The sequence below is a fragment of the Chamaea fasciata genome, unplaced genomic scaffold (assembly GCF_029207755.1).
Source record: "Chamaea fasciata isolate MVZ Bird 193981 ecotype frontalis unplaced genomic scaffold, bChaFas1.0.hap1 SCAF_5, whole genome shotgun sequence".
Taxonomy (NCBI): Eukaryota; Metazoa; Chordata; class Aves; order Passeriformes; family Sylviidae; genus Chamaea; species Chamaea fasciata.
The window spans coordinates 69,268,036-69,294,697 of NW_027094090.1; the positions used below are offsets into that span (position 1 = coordinate 69,268,036).

The window sequence follows — 26,662 nt, forward strand, 5'->3', positions numbered from 1 at the left end:
CCCGTGGCGATGGGAAGGAGCGGCGGTGGCCGGCCGGGACACGCCGCGGCCCGTGGCGATGGGAAGGAGCGGCGGCGGCCGGCCGGGACAGAAGCCGGGCCGTCGCGATGGGAACGGGGGCGGTGGCACCGCGGGGCGGAGCGGAGCCGCCGCACGAGGCGCGCGGGCTGTGAGGGTGGGGCGGGGCCGCCCGTCCTTTTGAGGCAATAAAATTGTGGAAGGGGCGCGTTGCTTTGGGGTGGGTTTTTTTTGTCTAGTAGACTAAGCGGTGAATAGTCTCGTCGGTTCTTTGAGGGGGTCGAGGCGTGGAGCTCAGGAGCTCCTGCCCCCCCCGGCGCCCCGCGGTGATGGGTTACCTCAAGCTCTTGGTGGTGAAGGACTTCAAGTCGTGGAGGGGACAGCAGGTTATCGGCCCCTTCATGAGGTTCAACTGCATCATCGGGCCCAATGGATCAGGTAGTGTGGGTGGGTGTGTGGGTAGAGGGCAGCTGCTCCATGAGCCGTCAACATTGAGCGCTCAGTTTGGTGAGGTTTAAGCCTCACGGACCTGGTGAACATCTCCTCGTGTGCACCTGACGGGCTGGCAGCACAAATGAAGCCTTGGAAGAACCTTCTAATTCTTAGCTGAAGCGTAGGTTTTTTCCAACATGGAAGGACAGGAGCAGGCCGGGGGGAGAGAGGGAGTTGAAGGAACTTTAATTTCGAGTTGACTCGGTGCTTTCCAGCTTAAGCAGAAAGCCTAGCTTGCGAACAGCGCAGCTTGTCCTGGCCACCGCAGCTTACAAAGATGTCATAAAGATGGCTTTATTTTAAATACCGTACGAGTGGAAAGCTGCTTCATGGCGGGATCCTGTGGGTTTTGCTGCGCTTTCCCCGGGACGGGGAGAGCGGCTGTGTAAAATGGCGGCTGCCGTGAGGCCGGGCCCACACGGGCGAGGCTCTGTGGGTGCAGCCCCTCGCCGTCATCCCTCATATAATAAAGAATTATTATACTTTTTCCAGGTGCTCCTTCAGTTAAATCTTGAGTACATTTTATAGATGAATCCAGGAAAAAAAAAAAAAAAAGGTGTGTGACTACAATGTAATCCCTGAATGGAGTATTTTTGTTTCTCTGTTTTTCCTCCTAGTGTTCTTCCTTCTCTGATACTTCTGAGGGTAAATTAAAATACTGACGAAGTAGCAAGGTTGAAGGCTGAAAATAAGCTGTCAGCAGAAATGCTCAGGACTAAAGAGATAAAACAAAAAGAGGATTTTTTGTTGAAGGGCTGTGGCCAGATAGCTTTGTTGCAGTGGTGAATGGATCTGGGCAAGTGCTGGTATTCTTCAGGAGACTGGAGCTGCAGTGGAAAAGTTGGGGATGGAGGAGTGCTCATGCAATAAACCTCCCTCACTTCACTGCAGAAAGCGCATTACCGAGGAAGGAGGGTTATGTGGCACACTCTCCTCTAGGGAAACCTGCATAAAAAACAAAAGGCTTCTTCAGTAATGCTGAAAAAATAAACCAGTTTTGTCATAATTTTTATTGCAGACAGGTTTATTTTCTGCCGCCAGTGTGTTACGTCCTAAAAATGTGTTTATTATGTGCAACAGCTTTTCCTCAATAAAAATCACAAAATCATAGAGTAGTCTGAGTCTCTCATCAACTTCCAACCCTCCTGCCATGGGCAGGGACACTTTCCACTAGACTGGGTTGTTCCAAGCCTCACCCAGCTTGTCCTCAAACACTTCCAGGAATGGAGCATCCACAGCTTCTTTGAGCAACTTGTGCCACTATCTCACCACCCTCACAGGGAAGAATTTATTCCTAAAAGAATAAAAAAAATTACATAATTAGAAATCGAATTTCTAAAGAATTTGGCAGTTCTCCAGATTCTTTAATTCTGAATAAAATGCTTCCATTTATGTCCTGTCAAACATGTCTTAATTTTTTTTCTTTTTAAGGAAAATCTAACATAATGGATGCTGTTAGCTTTGTGATGTGTGAAAAGACATCAAATTTGCGAGTCAAAAACATTCAAGAACTTATTCATGGAGCACATGTTGGAAAACCTGTTTCTTCTACAGCTAGTGTGAAGATAGTGTATTGTGAGGAAGATGGGGAAGAAAAAACATTTTCAAGGGTTATCCGTGGTAGGTAGTATATTCAGCTTGTACTATCTATTGTCTGATTTATAAAGAAATGAAAACCAAAAATACCCAACTTGGAATTTCAGGTGCCCAGTATTAGTTCATAGTTGGGCAGATTATTATTATCCTTCAGATAGCATTTTAGTAGTGATATAAATGAAAAAAAATACATTTGGGTTAATTAGTTAAAAAATTAAACAAGTTATATGTTCTTTGCTCAGTATCTGTTCAGGTATTTCCTTGGGATATGTAGATGATGTAGGCTCTAGGAAATGGGGTCTGGCACCTTGCTGCAGGTGTGAGCACCATAGGCATGTCAGTTCCTTTTGAAAGTATTAAAATTGGAAACTAGAGTTTTCAAGCAGAAAAATAACTAAAAGGATTAAATGAGTAATTGAAATCTGTTGTCACCTTTGAGGAAATTGCTCAGTTAAATCATTCCAGTAGTTCAATTTTTTTTCCAGTGGGATTTTTTTTTTGTTGTAGCCATTTTCAGCTGTAATTTTGTTTTCCTTTCCTCCTTTAGGTACTTGTTCTGAGTTTCTTTTCAATGACAAGTCTGTCAGTCGGTCTGCATACGTAGCTGAGCTTGAAAAAGTAGGCATTCTTGTCAAGGCCAGGAACTGCCTTATTTTTCAGGTGAGCATTCAAGGTACTTTCAAAAGAAAGCAAAAGGTTCTTAGGTTATTTCATAGAACACACAGTTAAGTATTGTCTAGAAATGAGAGCACCCTTAGCCAACTACAGGGTAACAAGTTTTTTCCTGACTACAAAATACACTGAATGAGATTTGTATGTAAATACATACACTAGAAAGAAAGAAGCTGATCTGAAAGGAGTGTTTTTGTTATTCACAATGCATGAAAAAGTATGGGTCTGTATTAATGCTTAGTGTATTTAATTGTAGGAGTGGTAGGAAAAAGTAATTTTATCTTAAAATACTCCTGTTAGTAAAGATAAATGAAAATGTGAAGGATTTATTTTTTTTTAATTAAGATTGAGGACGTTGAAAATTCTATTCAGCTATTAGTTTCCAAGAATTTAATGACACAGGCCTTAAGCTTTTCATGAATAATACATTTCACAAAACCATCTTCCTAAGAGCTGCTGACAAAAACCTAAGGAAGACTGGATTTTTCCCCTTTTACAGAAACCTTTCTAGAAACCTGAGTGGCTGGGTGATCCTCATTTTGGCACTAAATCTTTCCTGAGGTTTGAATCTAGATGCATTTTCACCATAAATGTATATGGAGGTCAATCTACTAAATGCTGTTAAACTCATAAGGCATCAAAATGATCCACAGTGCTGCATAATCTATTTATTTTCAATTTTGGTTCAGGGAACAGTAGAATCAATTGCAATGAAGAAGCCAAAGGAGAGAACTCAGCTCTTTGAACAAATCAGTAATTCCTGGGAATATGCTGAGGACTATGAAAAGAAGAAGAAGAGAATGCAGCAAGCAGAAGAGGATGCTCAGTTTAATTATAACAAGAAGAAAAGCGTGGCAGCAGAACGCAAACAAGCAAAGATAGAAAAAGAGGAGGTAACTTCAAGTTGTTCCATTTTTTTTCACGCTAAGTTGCCAGATTTTGCATCTCTTGTGAACTTCAGTAGTGTTTTAAAAAGCACAGCAAACCAACAAAACAAACCCACAAGCTTCTGTTGGTTTTAGTCTAGTAGTTTTTTTCAGTATGGTGCACTATATAATAATTTAGTACCATTTCGAAAGGTAGAGGAATGCCTGTAATCTAAATAAAAGAAAGTGTAGGCTTGCCAGAATAATTAAGTATTGACTTAAATATTTGAGTTTTATGATTAGTGACCATTACTGGAATTGCAGCTACTTGTGCATCATCCTACATCACTTTGGCCTTGAAATTAGACTGCTAATGATGGGAAAATAATTTTTATAAACTGTAAATTAAATTTTAATGTTGGTAGGCAGAGCATTACCAGATGCTAATCAAGGAACTGGATGAAGAAAGGATACAACTGCAGCTTTTTCAGCTTTATCACAATGAAAAACAAATTGACTCTCTGAAAAACAGTTTGGATGAAAAGAATATGGAGGCTTATATCAAGAAAGAGTCTCTTTCTGCAGCAGAAGATTCATTTAAAGTCAAGAAAAAGATGCTTGGGATATTAAACAGGGACCAGCAGCATATGGAAAAAGAAATGAAGTAGGTTTTCCAGTCAGATTCTGTGATAGTTGAATAAAGCATTATCTGCAGTGGGAGTTGCTTGGCAGGTGTACATTTCCTGGTAAAAATTTGGGTGATAGCCTAATGCTCTGCAAGTCAGTTCCTAGCAGTTCTCTGAAGTAAAATCGAGAAATGTAAAAAAAAATGTAGAAGTAAAATCCACTTGCATGTGGTCAGCAGAGGGGAGGGGGTGTCTTTTATGTCTTCCTCTCCCCTTTTCCTGTGGCTTTGTTTTGTGTCTTTTGTGGTGGTTGGTTGCTTTGGGTTTGATTTTCTGGTTTTGTTCTTTAGAACTCTGGAAGCATCACTGGTTCAGCAGAGACCTCTCTATATAAAAGCAAAGGAGAACACATCCTATCAAATCAAGAAAGTAGAAATGTTGAAAAAATCTCTGAGGGATAAGGAGAAATCCTGTGATAAGGAAAAGCGGAACATAGAAGAACTGCAGATGGAGTTGAATGATATTGAGAAGGCATGGAGAGCGTTTGAGGAGAAAACTGAAGAAGAGAGAATGCAGAGGGCAGCAGATATTGAGCTGGAAGAAAGTCAGGTGAGCCAGGAGGCCCAAAAGTACTGTTTACTAGAGAAGTTCAAAAAACCTGATTACACAGAACCTGTTGTTTCACTAAACACCTGTGATTTTTAGTGATCTTTTCACCCTTAAACAAAACCAAAATTCTAAGTTTCATTTAGACACATGGGACATTGTCGGAGAGTAGGACAAAAAACATTACTGAGGGTCTAAGGGTGAGTGATTTTTGAGAGCTGGCTTTTCATCTGATGTATCAATTTGGGAAAACCAATGAGGACAAAGAAGTAAACCAGATCTGGTAGTGTACATACAGTCTGCTGGGAGTCTGAGTCTGAAACTGGGGTAGCTCATTTGAGAAGGAAATTCACTAAATTCACCTTGGAAGAAGCTGTCTTTGCAACCATATGCCCACAAATGTTTGTAAAACTATGTGATAACTTTTTTCCTCACTGTCTCCTCCTTAAAATAGTTTCTGATAATTAATGGAGAACCTGCAGGGTTGTTACCTTTAGTTTGTGAATCTTCCTGCACTGCGCTTCAGAGGCATTCAGTCAGTCATCACTTAGCAGATTTGTTTAAAATATTTATATTTCACCCACCATATGAAGTTTTTTTAATACCATGAGAATGCTGAAAATACTGTACTAATTTTGCTATGCAAAAACGTTAGTGTTAACCATCAGATTGAATGGGAAGTACTGTAAGCTTCCCTGACCAATAAGTAATTAAAAAGGCTGAAAAAAGACTGTAGGCAAGAACTATTAGATGTAAGCTTTGGATTGAATCCTTTTCTGGAAGAAATAGAGCTTGTTATAATGCAATCAGTAGCAAGAAGAGTCTTCTGGAGAATTGAGTAGTTTTCATAAAGTTGAGGGTAGGTAAAGTTACTTCAGGCTGTAACAACATGAGTCTTCTCACTTTCCAAGGAGTGAATTTTTTTTTTTTTAATTTCTTTTTGTCCAGTTGGAGCAGTACAAAGAGCTGAAGGAAATGGCAAGAAAGAGAGTAGCCACACTAGCCCAGCAGCTGGAGAAACTTCGTTGGGAGGATAAAGGAGATCAAGAGAGGCTGAAACTGAATCGCAGGAAGAAAAATGAAGTCGAGGTATCTGTATCAAACTAGAGTTAGGTTTTTAGGAGAAGAATGTCTCTCTGCCATTCCCTCTGGTATAACTGTATAAACATGCTCAATGCTTTGATGTCATCAGATCCTCAGCAGGGGAGCTACGTCGCAAGTGTTAACTCCGTTTCCAAGCTGCAGCAGGTTTAGCAAAAAGGCCTCTAAATTTGTTCAGAAATTGTTTGTGTAGGCCCACGCTGAGGATTTGGGTTTGAAAGCTTTGGCTCTGATACTTTATAATTACTCAGAGCGCTGGCTTAACTGTCATCAGTTCCTAGTTTTGTAAGTGTAGTCTTTCTGAGGTGTCCCACTGCCTTTGTATATGTGTACAGCACTCCCTGCAGAGGTGTGCTTTGATCACAGCTGCCTCTTTGCTGAGATGGTTTTACGGTCAGTTGTGTGTAAGAACGTGTTGTAGTTGCAAAAATCTCAGTGTCCACTCTTCTCTTGCACTTCAGAGGCAGCTTTTTTGTGCGAATACAGTTGCGGTCATTTTGGTTCTGGTGTCTTTTATCATTGCAGATCCAAACATGTAAGAAAAAGTATAAATATTTCACTCTGGTTTGGTTACCATGCCTGATCTTTGCTTCTGATGGAAGTAAAAAGGGCAGAAGCTCAGCTGGTGATTTGTGTTTTGCTGGAAATCCTGTCCTGCTAGATGTTTTGGGTTGGTGGTTTGGTTTTTTTTTTTCCCAAACTCTGCTAACTTGCATTTTTGTCACCTACTAAGAAGCTAGAGAGGCAGCATGCATTTCTTCAGTATTTGTTTACAGAGCTAAGGTTGAGGGAGACTACTGTTCAGAAAGCTTAAAAATGCATCATATGAGATGTTACAAGTGATGACGTTCCAAACACCTCATTCTTGAACGTCTAAACTTGCTTCTATGGAAAGCTCTATATTTTACTCCATATTTATGAGGATATAAAGTTATTCTCACCACAACAGCTAAGCTAACATTTGTACATCCATTTTTTTCTTCATGAAATAAAAAAACGCTATTTCTTTTTGAATTACTAGTTACTAGGAAAATGTAGTTAGTATCTAGAAGTTAAATAAATTCCGTTGCCTGTGCTTCTTAAACTGAGCAAGTCCCACTGTGTTGGTGAGAAAGGAGTAAGGAATATTTAAGAGTGCATGAAATGTGAATATGCAGACATATTCACTCTTCATCCCTCGGACTATTGAAAAGGTCACAAGGAGTTCAGGAGTTAAATTGAGGCTTAATAAACGGTGCAGGTAGCAGTACTTTTTTTCCTCTACACTTGCTTCGGTTAATGTGCTTTAAATAAATTGGAGTAAATAAAAATCCTTGTTTCACTGCTGGAGGGGTTTTTTTTTACTACATTTTGTATCAGTTTGGAAACTGCATCAACCTCTTTGGAAAAAGCTATTGATGTAGGGCCAAGAACAGCACCTCTTCTGTTTCAAGACCTGTAATTTCCTGGTGCAGCTTGGCACCTACTGTTGCAGAAGAGATGCTGTTACTTCCCCATGAACTAGCAATAAAGAAGAGAAGCTTTATCTCCATACTTGTTTTGAATGTAGAGCTGTGTATCTTAAAACTGTCATTTTGCTCTGATTTATTTTTAACACATTCTATTTGTGACTACATAGGAAACCATAAAACAGACTGTGGAACAGGTAGAAGAGCATGAAAAACGCATAGAGAAGTTGGAAGAATATGCTAAAATATGCATGTATGTGTAAAAAATCAAAAACTAACTGGATTTCTTGGGTATTAATAGTTTTCAAAACATAGATTTCAATTTCATTCTAATTACTTTATTTGGAATTTTAATAAGACCTAGAATTCTTACTAATTCTTACTAATTTAACTTAACATTTCACTCACTTCAGCTGTCAAAATGAAGTAGGAGGTATGATGACTAATCCATATTTTGTTTGAATTGGTTCTATAATTCTAATTTCTCTCAAGTTATGTTACTGTGGGTATGGGGCTATTCTTGGACAAATTTTGAGCAAGGAGACAGGACAGTTTGTAGTTGTGCTGCTCTAGAAAGCATTAATATTTACTTTGTGCATTAGCACAGCTTGGGTCTTGTCTTCTGCCTGATATTTACTCACTATAGTTAGGTGACAGCAGAATGACCTTAATTTATACTGGAAGTGTGAATATATGAAATAGTGAATTGCTTTTTATTTCTGCTTCTGTTCCAAGTGGATCATTAAAAGAAAAAAAGCAGCAGGAGGAGGTGCTGTCTAAGGAAATTGAGAATGCAACAACACGAATGACTGAAGTGAATGAAGAATTGAACAAAATAGTTGGTGAGCTGCAGAATGCCAAAATTGATTACCACGAAGGAAGGCGTGAGCAGATGAGAGCAGAGATCCTGGAAAGTCTGAAAAGGCTCTATCCAGATTCTGTGGTAATAAAGTAGCCTCATTTAAGTGCTTAATTTTAGAGTTTTAAGTCATAAAAGTTCTGCATTAGACTGCATAAGCAGCTGGAGTAAATTGGACAGTCTGGAATATCCTTTTAAATTTTTGTTCTTGCTTGAGTGTACTTGATGAAATTTGATAAGAATGAAGCTGTAGATAGGCAAGAAGAGACAAGTAGCTACGTGTCAAGAAGCAGAAAATTGTTCTTGCATGAATTCACAAGTAATAATGTTCAGTATGTGCATCAGTAGGTTTGATCATTCAGAAAAAGCTCAACTCTGCCTATAGTTACAGAAAAGAAATAAAAGTCTTTAGGGAGCATGTGCAGCAAAGAACTAGAATTAATTTTCTCTCTGGAGGTGTTATTTCAGCATATGGCAAAAGAGGCTTGATTATTTGGACTGTGCAGTACAAGATAAGTAGTTTTTTATTCTTTTCATGCTTCTTCATTTTTGGGTTGAAACTGGAATGGTACTTCTTGCTGCCATTTTGCGAGTAACTGGTCTATTTATTTAAGATGTTACTGTCATTTTTAGATCTTACTTTAAGTGTTAGATACTTTCTTACTCTCCAAAAAGCATGCTTAGCTACCTTTGTCACTCTATTAGGCTTCTAGAAGTGTATGGAAGATACTCTCTGTAAAACATTAATATGTACCTGTAACATTAGGGAGAAAATGAGATCCTTTCAGATTCTGAAGGAATACTTTATAAGTTGCATTGATGACTGCTATGATTTCTGTTTTTCCTCATGTACAGCTGTGTTGAGAGATTGCAGCTGGTAGTTGTGTAATACTGAAGCAGTAGAATATACCTTGTATGCCAAAACATTTTTGAAATCTAAAACATTAATATTCCTCTGTATTTTAATCTTCAGTTTGGAAGATTGCTTGACCTGTGTCATCCTATTCATAAAAAATACCAGCTTGCTGTTACCAAGGTGTTCAGCAAGTACATGACTGCTATTGTTGTTTCCACTGAGAAAACAGCAAGAGATTGCATTCGGTTCCTAAAACAAGAACGAGCTGAACCTGAGACTTTTCTTGCTTTGGATTACCTTGATGTAAGTATGTTTTTCCTTCTCCTGTATCAGCAAGCTAATACACTTGTAAGTCTTGATACTGCTCATTTAAGTTTAACTAAAATCAGCCTTAAGTGTTAAGGCACAGGACTTGGGAAGTAAATTTTGTGCGGCTCCTGCTGGCCCACTTTGCCAGCCAGCTGAGGTCCCTCTGGATGGCAGCATCACCATCTGGCATATCAGCCATTCCTCCCAGTTTTTTGTGGTCAGCAGATGCTTAGGGTGCATTCTTCCCTATCATCCAGATAATTAATGAAGGTGTTAAACAGGATCAATCCCAGTATTGATACGGCTGCCTACTGGCCTCTAACAGGACTTTGTGCTACCAGTCACCACCCTGTGTCTGTTCACACAGGTTTCAGTTCACCTCACTGTTCATCCAGATCCTCTTTCATCAGCTTCTCCATGACAGTCTTAGGGGAATTGGTCATCAGTGCTTCTCAGGAGTGACATGCCCTCAGGATTGCTTACGCCCTTTCTTCTTGTCCTCGAAAGCCTCATCCATTTGTCCTTCCTATCAGGCAGCCTATAGCAGACACCCATTGCAATGTCACCTTTACCAGGCCCCTCACTCCTTACCTCTGAGCTCCCAAATGGCTCATCTTCTTTCCCCAGGCAAACCTCCATGCCTTCCAGCTGTTCTCTCACATAAAGGGCAACTTCATCACCTCCTCCCCACCCCTACTGTCCTTCCCAAAAAGCCTGTATCCCTCCATGGCACTGTTGTAGCTAGCGGAGCTATCCAACCATGACTCCTTGACCCCAAAAATCACAGAATCACAGACTGGTTTAGAATGGATCTTCAAGCTCATCCAGTTCCACCCTTGCCATGGGCAGGGACACCTTCCACTGGACCAAGTTGCTCCTACCCCCTGGCCTTTATCACTTGCAGGGGTGTGGCAGCCACAGCTTCTCTGGGCAGAGTGGCAGCCCTGCAGCTGCACACAGATCTTGAACTCTCCTGTTTATTCTCCATGCATTGGTGTCCTTTGATTTGATGCACAGGTCATACAATAGTATCCTAATGCCACCATAAATAGTAGTGCAGTAGGTTACACAGATGGAAGGGCTGTGGTGTACAGAGAACATAAACCCCAGATCTGTTTCTAGTCTTGCTGTGATTGTGCTCCCTGTTGTGTTGATCTGCACATCCTGTCCCCAAGACTGCTCAGAGCTGGACATGCTTTCCTGTAGACAACATGGATTTGAAACACTGCTTGTTTGCTTTGCAGGTTAAACCAATTAACGAGAAGCTAAGGGAGATAAAAGGAGCTAAACTGATGGTGGATGTTGTACAAACACAGTTTGTTCCACTGAAAAAAGTGATTCAGTTTGTGAGTGGGAATGCCTTGATCTGTGAAACAGTTAAGGAAGCAAAGCACATTGCATTTGATGGACCAGTGAGGTTGAAAGTAAGAAGCTGAAGTTTATTGCATACATTTTTCATTGCAGTTATGTGTTTGATGCCATTAAATAATTCTCTGTAAACATGCTGGAGTATTGCAGATAAACACAGAGTTAGTTCCATGCTGTCTCATCCCACAGAAACAAATTACTAGAGACTTCACATGGCTGTGTTTTCCTCTGGTAGTAAGTTGAAGTGGTTTCCTGGGTAAAGGAGGAGGCAAATGAAAGGATGGATAGTGTCCAAAAATGGTTCTTGGTATGGTCCTTGTGATGAGGAGTAGGAGGGATGGATAATCCTTCTTCTAAAACTGCCTGATTTAAAAATACAGACTTTATCTTGCAAGATTTTCTTTGAAGAAATGCTTTCAAAAATTTTTTAAAATGTCTGCCAGGATCTCTTGGTTGTAGATACTGATAATGTTAAGGACTGGAAGCTTCTCTGTTATTTCCTGCAGTTTTTGCTCCTTATTCTGGTCTCTACTGCTCTAGATAGTATTTGATTCACTTAATAAGCCTTCTAAAATGTTGATTAAGACAGCTTTAATTCGAAGGTGATGTGTAGTCATTTTTACTTGACATAAAGTCACAAAAACACCCATGTTCTTTACTAAAAATTTACACTTCCACTGTACAAACAAGCTGTTTGCCTTTACTCTGTTACCATGTCACTTGGTCTGTTCTACCAGATTTAAAAGGTGCCTGTTCTACAACACCTTTTAAATGCAAGTGCATGGTCTATATGCATGGAAATGATACAGCTTCATTTTATTTTCTGTTATTTCAGTTGTAATAATACCAAAATGTGATTATTGCTAAGCAACAACAGCCTTTATTTGCTTCAAATGCCTCCTGTTAGCAGGTTTGGAAGAGAAAAGAAAAATATGAGTCCAATTCAGATGTGGTTGTTACTTGTTTGACTGCCATATCTTGGGCACTAGTGCTTGGAGTATTTTGGTTGGGGATTTTTTTCAGATTTATTTGGATATAATTTCTTTTCTTCCAGACAGTGGCTCTTGATGGAACTTTATTTTTGAAATCTGGAGTGATTTCTGGAGGATCAAGTGATTTAAGATTTAAAGCTAGAATTTGGGATGAGAAAGAAATGAATAAAATGAAAGAAAGAAGAGATAGCTTGATTAATGAGTTAAAGGTAGGTCTCTTAAAAGCACTGAACTGCAGATGTCATGCTGTGTCTGACTTAATTCAGCTCTGGGAAGGTGGTTTTCTAAAAATGTAATTAGCAAAGCTTCTAGAAGATGCAGACAGGACATAACAGCTGTTCATCCTCTTCCAGTTAATAATGAATTCTGCATCTCAGTTCTGAGCTCTGGTTCTCAGCTCGCAGGGGGAAATACAAGGCAACACTCTTGGTCCAAGCTCCCTCCAGGAAAAGGTTAAGAGTACCTGTAGACTTGTAATGAAAATGACAATATGGTTGTGTTGGCGTGAACCAAAACCTGCCAGTGTAAAATGATTTCTCATACCTTTAGTGTTGTCTGTTTTTAAGAGCGATGCAGCTGTAATGTAATCTGCAAGGGGATACTCTCATGGGAGAAATAAATCCTTTACAATATTAATACTGAATATGACCTGTGCTATCAGCTTTTACCTTGAATGAGGCCTATATCAGTGAGGCTAGCTTTAAAATCTGAAAAACAACTAGTTTTCAAATAGTTCACCTTATGTTTAAAAAGCTTTTTCTCCCCCCATAACACTTTCCCAGGACTTAATGAAGATCAAAAGGAAGGAGGCTGACTTGAAGCAATTGCGTGCTCAGTGCCAAGGAACTCAGACACGACTTAAATACTCACAGAGTGAATTAGACCTTATTAAAAAGAAACATCTTGCTAATCTCTTCATGGTATAATATTAAGTCTTTATAATTTTCATGTTTAATAGCTGTATTGTTTTAAAGTGCAGTTACTGATCAAGTAATACTACCTCCTTGTGTGGTTAACTCAGTTAAAGTTTTACATAGAGCAGTTAAAACCAAGGAATTGATAAAATATTAAAAACAAGATTGCAGAGTACTTTCCCAAGGCTTTTTCTAGTGTGGTTTTAAAACTTGGATTTCTGGTGAGCTTGGTTTATCATCTGGTAACCTTCAGAAGTCTGTAAATCCAGAGTGCACTTTATGTGGTACTTAGTTTGCTTTCCTGCTCCTTAAAACTGTAATTTTTACATGCAGATTGGCAATAATAGTGGTTAAGTGGCATTTGAGAAGAAAATATTCAATGTTTTTAATCACAAAAAACAGTTAACCTGGAACAGCTGTCCCTTAATTTCTAGAAAATTGAGCATCTTATTAGAAAAATTACCATCTTTTTCCTTTCTATCTAGGAAAAATCAAAACTGGAAAGTGAACTGGTAAATATTGAGGCTCAGCATGATATGCTGAAGGAAGGAATAGTACAAAGAAAAGAAAAAATAGAAGAATTTCAGAAAAAAATTAATGAGGTAATGCCTTCTGTCAGACCTTTGAGTGCTCATGCTATTGGGCTACAGAAACTCTGTATGTGGAAGATTCACAGCCCAGCACTTAGATGCTGGTGTAAATGTATATTGTTGGAGAAGGAGAGATTCTTCACCACTGTCTGCAGTAACTCAGGCTGTATTGTACATCTGTAATTTAGTTCCTGGCTTCTGACCCAGTCTCATCAGTCAGTCTGGGATTAATCCGTGACTGGAATTCTACATGTCAGAACAAGCCAAAATTGCTGCCTGGTCTCTGTCTTGCTTGGGCTGCAGGCATGAGGGAGTGCAGATGTCTGTCATCTGCAAACACTGAGAAAGTCCTTGATGGTTAACTGTGTAAGAATTCCAGATACAGGAACTTCTCTTTTGTTTGTTCTGAGAAAACAAAACCAGAGGCTGTCATTTGAAACTGAAGAGTGGTGTAATTTGGTGATGTAGTATTTGATACCTGGCTAAAAAAAGCCTGAATACTAAAACAATATAAATAATACCAGGCTTTGATCTGTAGACTTCTCTTAAGATTTTCTTCAGTCTGTTGGGTTTCCTGTTAAACAGGCTGTTGGTATTTCTTCCTTCAGTCCAGCCATATATACTGTACCTAGTATTTGCCTGCTTAAATTTTTCTTCAAAATTTTAGAATTGGTTTTGACTGATGCTTTTTGGTAGTATCTCCTGTATAATTAGGAAATGAGATAATCCATGGGAGACTTTCTGCTATGACTTTTCTCTAAACAGAGCACAGTAATTAATATTCATGGTTATCATTTTTTTTGTTCCATTCCTCTCTTTTCAAAGGTTGAAGATGTTGTCTTCCGGGAGTTCTGTGAAGAAATTGGTATAGAAAATATTCGTGTGTATGAGCAAGAACATGTGAGACAACAAGAGGAGATTGATAAGAGAAGGTGGGATATGTCCCTAAAATGTAAACCAGTGGTTGGAATTACATTGGGCACACTGGTACTTGAAAAACTCCCTCACAGGAAATAACACAAAGTCCCAGGAGAATCTAGAAGGTTCTCCTTGTCACTGTAAAGATTAGTTAGGCCACTGCTATGGTTTGGGTTTGTAAGCCAGAGTCAGTGACAGCTCGCAACAAATTTGAAAGGTGACATTTACTGTTTTGGTAGCACTCTTGTAAAACAAATAAAGAACAGTTTCCTAATACCCACCTTGAAGAATGGCACTGTCCCAGATTGAGAAAAGGGTCACTTGTGTGTGAAAAATCTTAAGGGAAATTGGGTGTAAGATGCAGGTGCTTGGTATAGGAACTTAGTCCTATAAGGAAAACAGGTTCTTGAGTTTTTCAGAGTCAACCTCAGCTAGTGTTTCTCTCACAGACGTGTCACTGCACCACAGATCTGTATCTTGGAAGGAAAATGTTAAAGTGAACTGATGGTTGAAGTTCAGCTGTCACTTTCTATGATATGGCTATATTTTATATTGTATTTGTTTACCCAAAATCAGTTTATCTTTGTAAATTCCCATATACCAGCGGGATGTGGTGTAGTAGAATCAATGCAATGCAGGATTTTGTGTTCACATAGAGGATACAGTAATGGTGTCAAAATAGAGTCCAATCAGTTACTGGCCTGCTTTGTAAGAATTGGTTTTAAATCCCGTGCTTTGACTAGACTGGAGTTTGAAAATCAGAGGACACGACTGAACATTCTGCTGGAGTATAATCGTGATCATCTACAAAAATCGACAAACTCAGTCAGCAAGCTGAGGGCGACAGTTCAGAAAGATGAAGCTGAGATTATCAAGCTACAGAAGGTAATACTCAAATCGGTGTCTCTGTCTCTGTAATTCAGTGCATTCTTCCCTCTCAGTTCCAGTTTAGAATAAATGCAACTGCTCTGTGGATTAATTTTTCAAGGGGTTAATTCAGTGTTGACTTCGTAATTGCTTAAAAAGATGCAGGTGCATGTTGCATTTTAACCTTGGAATAAACTGCTGTATTTGGATGCTTATTTATTATGAAAAATAAGGTTACTAAAAATTAAGTTTTGGGTTACTGTCTGTACAGTATTATTTTAGATTTTGTTCAGTTAATGTGTTCAGCTGATATGAAAAGGCGATACATAACTGTAGATAAAACCAGCAGCGTGTGGCTCACATTCAGGAGAAGATTTTATGAAGCATGGAACTCTGGTGCTTTACATCTTTAAGCTACTTTACAGCCACTTATACATTTAAAATAATCCTGTGAAACAAATTCAGATTTTTCATTGAAGTAATATGCATGGGTTCCTCCTTCACAGTGTTCTTCATCCTTATGTGTTATGGCTTATCCCCCTGTGCTTATGGTGCTTGTTAAAGAAACAAGCTTGTGCTTGTTCACAGAAAAGGGAAGGAGAAAATACGTGCTTTGAGCAAAAAAAACCAAAAAGTGAAATGTGTAAAACTGCCACAAAGTGGGGGCACCCACCCTTCCCACTGCCATTCAGATCTTCGCTGTAAAACATTTGAATGTGACAGTTTTAAACTAACTCCTTTCTGTATAGTAGAGGTTCCAGATCTAGATTCTTGGTGGGGCAATAAAAATTTAAATATTTCTATGCAGGAGGAAGAAAAGCTTCTAAAAAAAGTGAATGGACTTCTGGAGGAGCAGCAACACCTTAAGGATAGATTAAGTGCTCATAAATCTGAGCTTACAAAAAGCCAAAATGAAGCTGAAGAGTTCAGAAAGATGATGTTAACTCTTAATAGGTAATTCCTACTTCTGCTGCTGGGAAGATGCTTAAAGGGATAATATTTAGAAAGGATTTACTGATCATATGTTTGGATTTCTCTTGTGTTCTTGTGAAAGATTTATTAGAAGCATAGTGATTTGCATCTACAGCGTGCCTTAGTTTAACAGTGTTTTTCTAATTCAGTGTGTGAAGGAAAGTATTTCAAGAGAGTCATCCCATAAACCATATAGAGTTGTTTTATTGTCTACTTAGTCTTAGGTCTGACTGTGCTCTCTGACCACAGATCCCTCATCTCTTGTGGTGAGGATGTTGTAGCTCACAGCTTGACTGGGGGTATGGCAAGTTCCCTCGTAGTTTCACAGTTCAGTTTGAGTTTACAGTGGATCTGATTACTGGGAACATTTGTATTTTCCTATTTCATTGTTATTTTTCCAGAAATATATTGTTTACAAGTATTTTTGATGGTGCTTGAAATATACTCCTGTGAAATATATAAAATCTTGTGGTACAAGAAAACTGGTACGAAGATAAGTAAGAGGATACACAGGGGTCAGTTCAGAAATGTCAATAAATACAGCATGTGCAAGGGTTGAGATCATATTTGGTCTGACATCCATAATATAAATGCTCTATATAAAATCATCCTTTTGTGTTCAGTACACAACACATGAAAAGTGTTGGATGCCTTAAACTAATACTAACTTTAGGTCGTTATTTTGTTCCTACTGTTACATTAAATCAACTCCTTTGTGGACAGTTTATACTTCAGTTCTGTTGTTCTTGCTTACTATTGTTGTCCCTTAATCAGGAGACATCACTGTGTTTAAAAACCCCGTCGTGTTGGCACAGTATGGCTGGGTAGACTTGTGGGATCTTGCTGCTATCAGAGGAATTGGTTGCAAACAATCAAGCTGTTTCAAGGAGAATAATGATAAAAGATACTTGATTACATGTTAAAGGGTCAAATCTCCATACCTGTTCACTAGGGTTGAACAGAGATAGGCTGTAATTAGGAAAGATGGGTGTTTGAACGTGCCTTTTAAGTGAACTTGGCAATGTACTGAGACTGAGGCTCCCTCTGGAGTAATTTGGGAGAATGGAGGGCACAGCAGAAGTACAGTAGTACCATTTTCCTTTATGTTCAGTGGGGATTATTGCGAGGGAACAGCCCTCTTGGTGCTTGGAATCTCTTTTCCATGCTGTATTTCTCATGCTGTTCCATGTTCATCATGTGGGTGTTATTATTCCACTCTTGGATTTGTGCCTTTTGTGCTTGTAGAGAAGCCACAAAGTTGCAGAGGGAAGCTACAGCTCTGGAAACCTCTCTGGAAGCCAAGAGATTAAGGAGACATAATCTGCTGCTTGAATGCAAAGTGCAGGACTTGAAAATCAAGTTACTGTTTGGATCCCTGGATGACATCAGTGAAGTAGAGGTACTTAATATTTACAGAAGATAGATATCATGGAGGAACACTCACTCATGAATGTAAAGATCCTTTTCCTTTTTCCTTACAGGACTGTTTTTCTTACATAGTAATGTTCAAACCAATATACTCTGTTCGTGTGATCAAGTCTCTTTCATTCAAAAAAAGGATATTTTTTTTTGTAGTCAGAAATATTCTTTGCAAGTATTTTTGATCGTGCTTGAAACATGCTCTTATGAAATACATGAAATCTTGTGGTACAAGAAAATTGGTGTGAAGATAAGTAAGAGGATACACAGGGGTCAGTTCAGAAATGTAAATAAATACAGCATGTGCAAGGGTTGAGATCATACTTGGTCTGACATCCATAATATAAATGCTCTATATAAAATCATCCTTTTGTGTTGAGTACATGATGATATTCACAGAAATCAGGGATAGGCTAAAACAGAAACATTCCTTCTATCCAATGACTGCCCTTTATTATTTGCCTTCATCTTCCCTCTTTTTCCTGTACACCTTTTGAGGAGAAATAAACTTTCTGCACTGTTAAAAAAGAAATGAACTGTGGGTTTTGAAGAACTTAAAACAAGTGTGTGAATTTGGAAGGAGTCTTGTGGAACCCATTCCTTAGAAAAGTATTGTTACTGGAGGATAGGTGCGAACAGGGCAGCTGACAGAATTCAGGCAGTGAGGTGGGGTGGGCAGTGTGGGAAGGGAAAGAGTAAGAACTGCTGATTATCAGAATGTGCAGGAACTCTGCTCTCAGTGCTTCTCAGTAAGGAAGAGAGAAACCGAGGAGGAGAGCAGAAGGAATAACAAGGTGGATTCTTAATTAACCTCGCTGAGAAGAGCAGCAGAATTTGGTTCCATGAAAGAATCTTGGTGGGAAAGGGGTCTAATAATGAGAGGTGGCCCATGTTTCATTTGAGGGAAAGTGACTGTTCGGAATGCAGGCTACAGAGTGCAGAAGATCCTCTGCTTATGCCACGCAGAACTGAAGCTCCTCAGTTCTTTTGAATTTGAGTGGAAGAAATGCCTCAGCTTACACACTTCAGCCTCCCCTTGTAAGGGATTGAGGTATCAGGGAGTGTTCATCTTTCCAATCAGGAGATTTACAGTATGCAGTGTTGTAAATATGTCATAAACAGATTGCTGCTTTTTTAGCACAGCTTCAAGCTGAGTTTAGTAAATGTTTTCATCTTCGTTTAGTAGTTGTGTGTGTTAATTAAGCTCATGAGATCTTAACTGTTGACTCCATTTGGGCCAGGGGAAGAGCCATGGATTAAGTTTACCTCATACCATGTTACCACTATCTCTTAATTTTAAAAGCTTTTAATGATTTGGTTTTAGAGTTTCAAAGTTAACTGTTGTATTTCTGACCTGGAATGTCCTTCATCTTACAGCTAGGAACTGAAACAGAAGGCACCCAGACTCTGTCAGGGATCTATGAAAGGGAAGAGGCAATTCAGATAGACTACAGCACCCTAGAAGTCGACCTTAAGGTAATCTTCTCTGCCTGAAATTTAAATTAGAGATGGAGTGTTTTCAGTTGTGTTTCAAGTTAAAACTATTAATGAGTGGGGTAATTATTTCTGGAGCCATGAGTGCTTGCTGTATGTATCGAAATGTCTTGGCCTAAAAGCAAATTAGGTTGCTCTATTGGTTTTTGGGTTTTTTTTCTTTAGGAACTAGAATCTGATAAAGATGTAGAGGATCATGTGAATCAAATGCAGCAGGAAATCAAATCTAAAGAGGTCACATTAATGAAGACAGCTGCTCCAAACCTGAGGGCAGGAGAGAAGTTACAGATGGCTCGGAACAAGTTCCAGGAATCAATAGATGGTAACCCTGAGTCTTTCATGTCCCTTTTGTTGTTCCACCCTAATTGAAATTTTAAGTCTCTTTTGTGGTTCCACTCTAATTGAAATTCCTCTTCTTGGGGTTGGTCCTGCTGGCTTTGCCCCTTTCAGACATTAAGGGGTTTTCTTTTTTGCTTAAGTGTTTATTCTCAGTTATCTTTTTAATTATATGTAAACAATTCATTAGCATACACTTGAGTGCGCAGTAGTTTTTTGAAATACAGTTTGAATGATTGGGAAGATTTGTTCCCCACATGACATCATGAAGTGTTTTTACTTGCTTTCTAAGTACTGACTTTAATGTTAAAATTGCTTAAGTTTTTCTTACATAACTGAAGGAACCATGTATGTTGGCCAAAACTCAGACATGAGCATTTCTCCAAAATGATGAGTATCTTCAGAGAGTTTTGAAGATATTAACAATGTAAGAAACTTAAGGGGTTCTGGAGCTGTGCCAAGTCAGTGCTGGTGCTACTTAGGGCTGCCTGGCTCCCAGAAGGAATTGGGAGAATATTGATATTGAAGAATAAGAATTAATACCTTGCTCCAGACAAATGTGGCACAGAGCAGAATGACTACCTCACAGCTTTGCTGGTTTGTGGGTCCTCCATTTGAAATCTGGAAGGAAATTCACATTGTATTGCTATGTTCCTTTTTCTGCAATTAGTATTTTCTTTGATGCTGCTCATGGTACCCAGTTTGTTCTTTGCTGTTATTTGTTCTGTGTATCTGCTCAAAGACTTCCTAAGGAGTAATTCCTGTGATCTGATTTTTTTTTTCCCCATAGCTTTTGAGAGCAGCAGAAAGGAGGCCAGAATATGCAAGCAGGAATTTGAAGAGGTGAAAAAAAGGAGATACGAGCTGTTCAGCCAGTGCTTTGAGCATGCCTCCATAGCCATTGACAGGATCTACAAGAAGCTCTGCAGGAACAGTAGTGCTCAGGTTTGTCCTGCTCAGGAGTACAGACAACTGAAAATCATAAGTCAGTGCTAGTGTTTTGTACAAGGTCTTGAAGCACCTTCTACCCCACTTCAATATTTAGGAAACATAATCAGACATAGTATGTTTGTAACTTTTAAGAAACATGTAGAAAAATTGTCTCTCAGTTATCTCTGTTCCTGTATTAATACCAAAAGTCAAGAGAGAACTCCCAAATGCTTTAGTTATTTCAAATTCCATAGGCTGAGGAATGTTTAAAGGATTGAACTCTTGTCTGTCTGGAGATTTTGTGTTTTCCTTCAGCATGTTGTATGTTGGTTTGGTTTTCTTCCATGATGTCTGTGATCTGAGAGGAGACATTTGAAATGAGGATTAAAGAAATTTCTCTTACCTGTGTCCACTTGTGCAGAGGGGAAGAGTCCATTATTTTATTGTCTCTTTTATTAATGAGAAAAATAAACCATGTAGCAAAGATCTTACCCATCATACCTTTAGTGGTTAGGAAAATTGGTGGTTCCTTTAAAATAATGCTTTTAAGTTTTGTCCCTGGGAGCAGGGATACAAAATATAGAAAAAGACTTTAATACAAGCAACCTGTGTCCACTCAAAGCTAGGTTCTGTAAAGCTAACCTTTCACCAAAAAAATACAGTTTTGCAAATATATTGTCTTCCAGGCCAAAAAAGAAGAAACCTGCTTTTGAAGTCTAACATTTTAATAATTCAAAAAATCAAAGCAGTTACATAAAAAGTGATAAAATCAAGTTTGTTCAGTAGCTGAAAGTTTGGAAATGACAAATATGTGGCACCATTTTCATACTGGTTTTGTTACTGAGCCTCTTGTTTCCTGGTTTTTTAACAAAACCATGTTCTCCAGATACTGCTACTCCCAGAATGGATGAACAGCTTCCCTAAAAGTGAAGGAAACTCACTGGTTTCCTCATTAGCCCAGGCAGTATTTAAACCTAAAAAAATACCTATCTAAATAATTTGATACATTGAATTGTTGATTGTGAGATTTATTTGTTTCCAGGCATTCCTTAGCCCTGAAAATCCTGAGGAGCCCTATCTGGAAGGGATTGGCTTCAACTGCGTGGCTCCAGGCAAGCGCTTCATGCCAATGGACAGTTTGTCAGGAGGGGAAAAAACAGTGGCAGCCCTGGCTCTTGTGTTTGCCATACACAGGTAAGAGAATGTTCTGGGAATATCCAGGGGGAAAAAAAAGAAGTATGAGGGTGTTCTCCGAGTATCTGACTGAGGAGGTGATAGAAAGAGACAGCGTTACACTTACACACATGTTAAAAACAATTCTGCTAATGGAGTGTTCAGGCATTGCTGAAGTCCTTATTCTTTATCTGACATGACTTTGTATATTCAAGGTAGAATTTCATGTTAATTAAATTATTAACTGTTAATTGATTTCTTGTCTGTTTAATGTTAAATGATACCTACTTGTCTTCTACAGCTTTCGTCCAGCTCCTTTCTTTATTTTGGATGAGATAGATGCTGCACTGGACAACACAAACATTGATAAAGTAAGTTGCTCTTTCACTGACAAATATGTAGTACCTTTTGTAGAAGGGTGGCTACTTCCATTGCAGGGTGTTGGGATAGTGATGGATTAGCCTGACTGAACCTGTTTTTAGTTAGATTGGATTTAGGGTTGAAGTAATGACTCTGTGAGATAGGGGGAAAATTCAAATTCCTTAATGCAAGTGTGTTTGATTGGTCTCTAAATAGTGAAGGTCAGAGGAGGTGGTGAGGAGTGTGAAGCTGTGTTGTGTAACCCCACGTGGCACAGTCTGGGATTTGTGCTGCTTGGAATTGGTAGGGCCTTGGAGTTCCCTTGGCTCTGAGAATCAGCAAGGAGTGTGTCTGCATGTGGAGACCAAGCCATTCTGTCACTGCAGTGTTTAATATAATTGGATTAGTAACTATTTTTGCATTAGCACCAATGAAGCTGTTGCTCCAGTCATTTTATGAAAGCCACATGACTTTTCTTGATTAAAACGCCTCCCTGCCCTCTCAATTTCTCTTCCCCTTTTTGCCAGTAACTGTTGAGTGTAACAAGAACCGAGGCTGGAGCACAAACAGCAGAGATTGCAGCCACTGGGAGAGAGAGACTCAGAACAGGGAGATTGTTTGTAGTGAGGAATCCTAAAGCTCTCCACATACGCCTGCATTTTCTTCTGTGGAAGCATTTTTTTTTTTTTTTTCAGAAGAGTATCTCTATTAGCATTACTGCTAATGTCAGTCTTGGTAGAGCCTAACAAAAGCAGTTGTTTGAACACCAAACATGTTAGTTTTTCCCCTAATGGCATTAACTGTGATGTGTGAAATACCCCAGAGTTTGCTTGGAGGGTACCTCTGGAATGGATAGCTGGGGAAGCTCTACCACTTGTGCCTGCCAGATGGAATTCACTTCCTTCTTGGACATTACTGACTCACTGTGAGAGGTTCCTTAACCTGAATTCCCTAAATAATCCTTGGGGTGCAAGTCTACAAGGATTACCCAGGTTGTTTTAATTTGGTGCAGTGTGTTTCAGCAACATCATTTGGGATGTAGTGGGGCTATAATGAAGATCCCTAAGGAAGCTTTAGGGTTTGGCTCTCAGTGATGTGATTAAAAACAAGCTCACACATCACACAGCACCTCTGTGACCTGATACTGTTCTGCTTAGGAGTCTCACTTGGGACCACTCTAAGATAATGTATTCTGGTTAAATAGGAGTATTGTGTTTGCTGTGTGTTATTCCCGGGATCAGATGTCTCCAGGCTGATGACTTGGAGCAGTGCAGGCTGACTGCAGGCTTTCCTTTGCTCTTAACACCATTTACTGCTGCACTTGACATTTCTGCTTTTCCTGGGAGCTGTGGTGTGTCAGGGGATGAGCACTGCCCATCTCTGCAGCTGGGCAGGGACCCAGATCATGCCCTTACCTGATTGTTACCTGGATGACTTTATTAATCCAAATAAATTCCTGTTGCAGTTAGACATGCCCCAGTCCTGCACACATCACACAAAGATGAGGGTTTCTGGGATGCTGCCAGCTTTCCATACAGGCTGCCTGTGGTGCATTAACAGAGCTGATGATGATGAATAGAGTGCACTGGGCACTTTGCTGCACTTTCCTCTCTGAGGAGGCTCATTCTCCCTGGCAGGAAAGGTCCCCTTTATGCTTAAGGATGTGCTGAGCACCATCCTTGTCAAAACACTGGAAACAAAGAGGTGATTCTGCCTCTATGCACCTGGGTTTCTCAATTCAAACACAGCTAAAATGATATACTGCAGTTGAGCAAAACTTGCAGTACATAATTTTAGGGATCTGTGTAAGATTCTTGCTGGTACTCACTGGCATCCATTTTTTATCTTAAGAAATTAATCTCTTTCTTTCCATTCTTTCAGATTGATAGTGTATTAAAGATCATTAAGATCTCTTACCAGTTGGAACTATACTCTGAAATTATTGTGGAGTTTGTAACTTACTAACAGTTCTTCCCGTAACTTACTAACAGTTTTTCCATTGAAAAATTAATTTCTATGTTATGTAGATAGACCTGTGCAGGCAGAGGGCTCATTAAGAATGTAGTGGTTTTCTTTTTTGCAGCATTTAATTTGTACTGGGAGACACTGCCATACTCACCAATTAACAACTTCAATTTTCTACCTTTAAGTTACATTATCATTGAGAAACTTGCTGCTGTCTGCAGTGAACTAATTTAAGATTATTATACAGCCAGTAGAAAACTTTTCACACTTTTTAAAAAACTTATTTAGGAATTTTCACCTTCCTTTCTAGTTATATAAAGCAGAATGGTTACTCATCGGCACCAGTGTCTTTTTAGACCTTTATTCATTAGAATTAAACATTATTTTCTTAAATATTTACAAAAAGCAGCACACCTGAGGGGTTGTGTTAAAACCATGTAAAATACCTGGCTTTTAAAACTGGTTTATTTCATGATGGAAATGTGCAGCTAGCACAGTTCAGTTCCTCCCTCACCATTCCCGAATCACAGCGTTGTTTCAGGTTGCCAGAACTAACTGAAATACTTGGTTTCTTTCCAAAGGTCTCAAGTTTCATTAGGGAACAGGCACATGAACAGTTCCAAATGATAGTTATTTCCCTGAAGGAAGAGTTTTATTGCAAGGCAGATGCATTGATTGGAGTGTGTCCTGAGGTAACAATTAATTCTGGTTAAATAATGCACATCATGGGGTTGTTGAAGTGCTGGGTCACACCTGAGGTGTTGCTCCAGTGAATCACACACACAGTTGGGGGCTGGGTGTCTCCTGCTCTCCAGGGAAACAGCCTTGGGGGAACTCGAGCTCCTGATTGCATCTCTTAGCTCTGAAAAGCTGCTTTCAAGTACCAGAGGTGTGTTTGTTACATGGTGTGATCCTCCCTATTCCCAGCACGATGATATTATGTTCAGCCAAGTCCTGACCCTGGATCTCACCGAGTACCCCGAGGGGGAGGAGCAGGACACAGCAGAGAGGCCCAGCCATGGTTCTCTCTTCGAGTAGTGCCTGGATGGTGACAGGGCCAGGTGACAACAGCAAGTGGCCTCACAGCTGACTGCTACAGACCTGAGCTCCAATGTGCCTGTTAGAGGTTGACAGGGAAATGTTCGCTTCTCAAGGGAAGCAGTTTTGCAAAATATTAAGGGAATCAACTGCTATTCCTTGGTGCAGTTTTGTTAAGGAGTGGGAGCCCCAGGCTATTCCTGAGGTGTGCACACTGGTACCCAAAGCTTTCATTCCAAATATTTTAGCTGTACTGAACTGCAGGTTCAGTTCCATAAGTACAGCATCCTAAAGAACAAGCCTCTTGCTTTTCTTAGGAAAAGTCCATCGTGCCAGCACACTGTTCAGGTGCTCGCTGCTCCAGTCAGGACGTTGTGTTGTTTGCTTTCAGATAGGATTATTTCCTCTTTTCTAAAATAGTAAGGTACTGGAATGTGCTCAGTATCTTGGGTGACAACCGGAAAGACTTCAGTCTTCCACTGCAACCTTACACAAGTATTAGTTAACTGTACAAAAAACTTGCCACACAGCTCTAGAGCTGTGATGTAACCTTGAAAAATTTCACCTCTGAGCCATTTCATCTCGTGCAGAAGGGGAAAGAATGAGTCAGATGCTATAGAGGCAAATGAAATAAATACAGAAATGTAGAAAAATGCATTGGTTTGTTGTTATGCAGCTCTCCCAGTACACTGAAGTTACTTTGCTGGCCATTTTTCATTTAAGCAGATGAAAGTTAATGAACTTTTCATCTAAAGTTAATGAAGTTGGGTACAGAAAGCTGGAATCACTTTATCTGGCTTATGTTCCACCTCTGTGTGTGTTGAAGAGTTTCCCTTGGTTTGTGGTTGTTCATAATAATTATATCTTGTGTTCACAGAGCAGGTTCCTTTTGTCCTGTGGGTTGCTTACACATACCTGCCTTGCCTTGTGGGCCTGTGGGGATCCTGCCTCAGGGAGGGAGACTGTCTGAGCAGGAGTGTAACATGTTCCATGGGAATACAGATGTTCATTCAATTCTTGTGTTATTGCTACACTTCACTGAATAAAATCATTTGCTCTGAGGCGTGAGTCAGCATCAGTACCTTAATTCAGGATCTGGTAACAGACGTGTTAGGAGATAAAATCACCCCTCACTCTTTCTGCTTTTGAGGATACAGTAGATGCCCCCCGAGGCAGGAGGCTGCTGGACAAGATGCAGGTCAACAGTATCTACAAGGGAACAGTCACCAGTGCTGGGTGTAAGCTGATCCTTACCAAGGGCTGGGATTGGATTTCCTGTTGTAGACCTGACTTCAAGCACATGATAAGGAGTTGCATGACTTTAGTGTTTAAATAGTGGTAGTAACCAGGGTCAATATAGTCAAATACCTGCATGCAAGTGCTGGATTTTGCTTCAGCTTGAAGCAAGAGGTGATCATCAGGATCCACAGGAGCCTGACCAGTCACTTTCCAAAGCAGCCCACTCATGCTGACTGCACAAGCTTATGTTAGAGGGTAGTCTCAGAGGTAATGCTCTATGTGATGCTCAAAGACAATTTTCAGAAGTGATCTTGGTGTCAGTAGACCCTCTCAGAGGACCATGGTTGCTGTGGGCTGCCTGAAGGCCTGCAGGAGCACAGCAGCATCCTCACAGTTCACCTCACTGAAGCTTTTTGTCCCAGGGAACTGCAAGAATTGGTTGTGCAACACGGGAGTAAAGCCCTGCCAAACCACAGTTCAGAAAGGTCACCTGGCAGCCCCACCCCTCACCCTCCCTGTAACACCCCAGTACAATGTGACCTGCTCCCACAAGGCACAGTAGAAATCCTTAGGAAACAACCACAGGGAAACCTGACAGGAGCAATCCTTCAGCCCTTCCAGGGACACATCATTACCAG

The 26,662-nt window shown here is 39.8% G+C and overlaps 1 protein-coding gene across 2 annotated transcripts; it reads left to right on the forward strand.

Moving 5' to 3' along the window:
- Positions 1–248: 248 nt before the first annotated feature.
- On the forward strand, positions 249–25,817 carry SMC1B (structural maintenance of chromosomes 1B). Of its 2 annotated transcripts, none has more exons than XM_066184337.1 (25): positions 249–456; positions 1,942–2,130; positions 2,654–2,766; positions 3,468–3,671; positions 4,070–4,308; positions 4,621–4,879; positions 5,825–5,965; positions 7,596–7,678; positions 8,161–8,368; positions 9,258–9,443; positions 10,694–10,873; positions 11,872–12,018; positions 12,592–12,729; positions 13,209–13,325; positions 14,139–14,245; positions 14,975–15,116; positions 15,907–16,052; positions 17,316–17,469; positions 18,867–18,965; positions 19,149–19,305; positions 20,110–20,264; positions 21,292–21,443; positions 21,724–21,793; positions 24,329–24,439; positions 24,675–25,817. In XM_066184337.1, exons 1-25 carry the CDS (start codon positions 348–350, stop codon positions 24,783–24,785), a joined length of 3,717 nt encoding a protein of 1,238 aa, XP_066040434.1. In that variant the 5' UTR covers positions 249–347; the 3' UTR covers positions 24,786–25,817. The 2 variants fall into 2 exon arrangements, with proteins under 2 accessions (XP_066040434.1, XP_066040435.1); XM_066184338.1 differs by having other exon boundaries at positions 8,161–8,365.
- Positions 25,818–26,662: the final 845 nt, after the last annotated feature.

What these genes read in the sequence shown, in the direction of transcription:
- SMC1B (XM_066184337.1), top strand. Translation starts at nt 348, where the DNA reads ATGGGTTACCTCAAGCTCTTGGTGGTGAAGGACTTCAAGTCGTGGAGG. An exon ending in ATTTTCAAGGGTTATCCGTG is followed by an intron (nt 2,131 to 2,653) that starts GTAGGTAGTATA and finishes TTCCTCCTTTAG; the next exon opens with GTACTTGTTCTGAGTTTCTT. An exon ending in AGATTATCAAGCTACAGAAG is followed by an intron (nt 15,117 to 15,906) that starts GTAATACTCAAA and finishes ATTTCTATGCAG; the next exon opens with GAGGAAGAAAAGCTTCTAAA.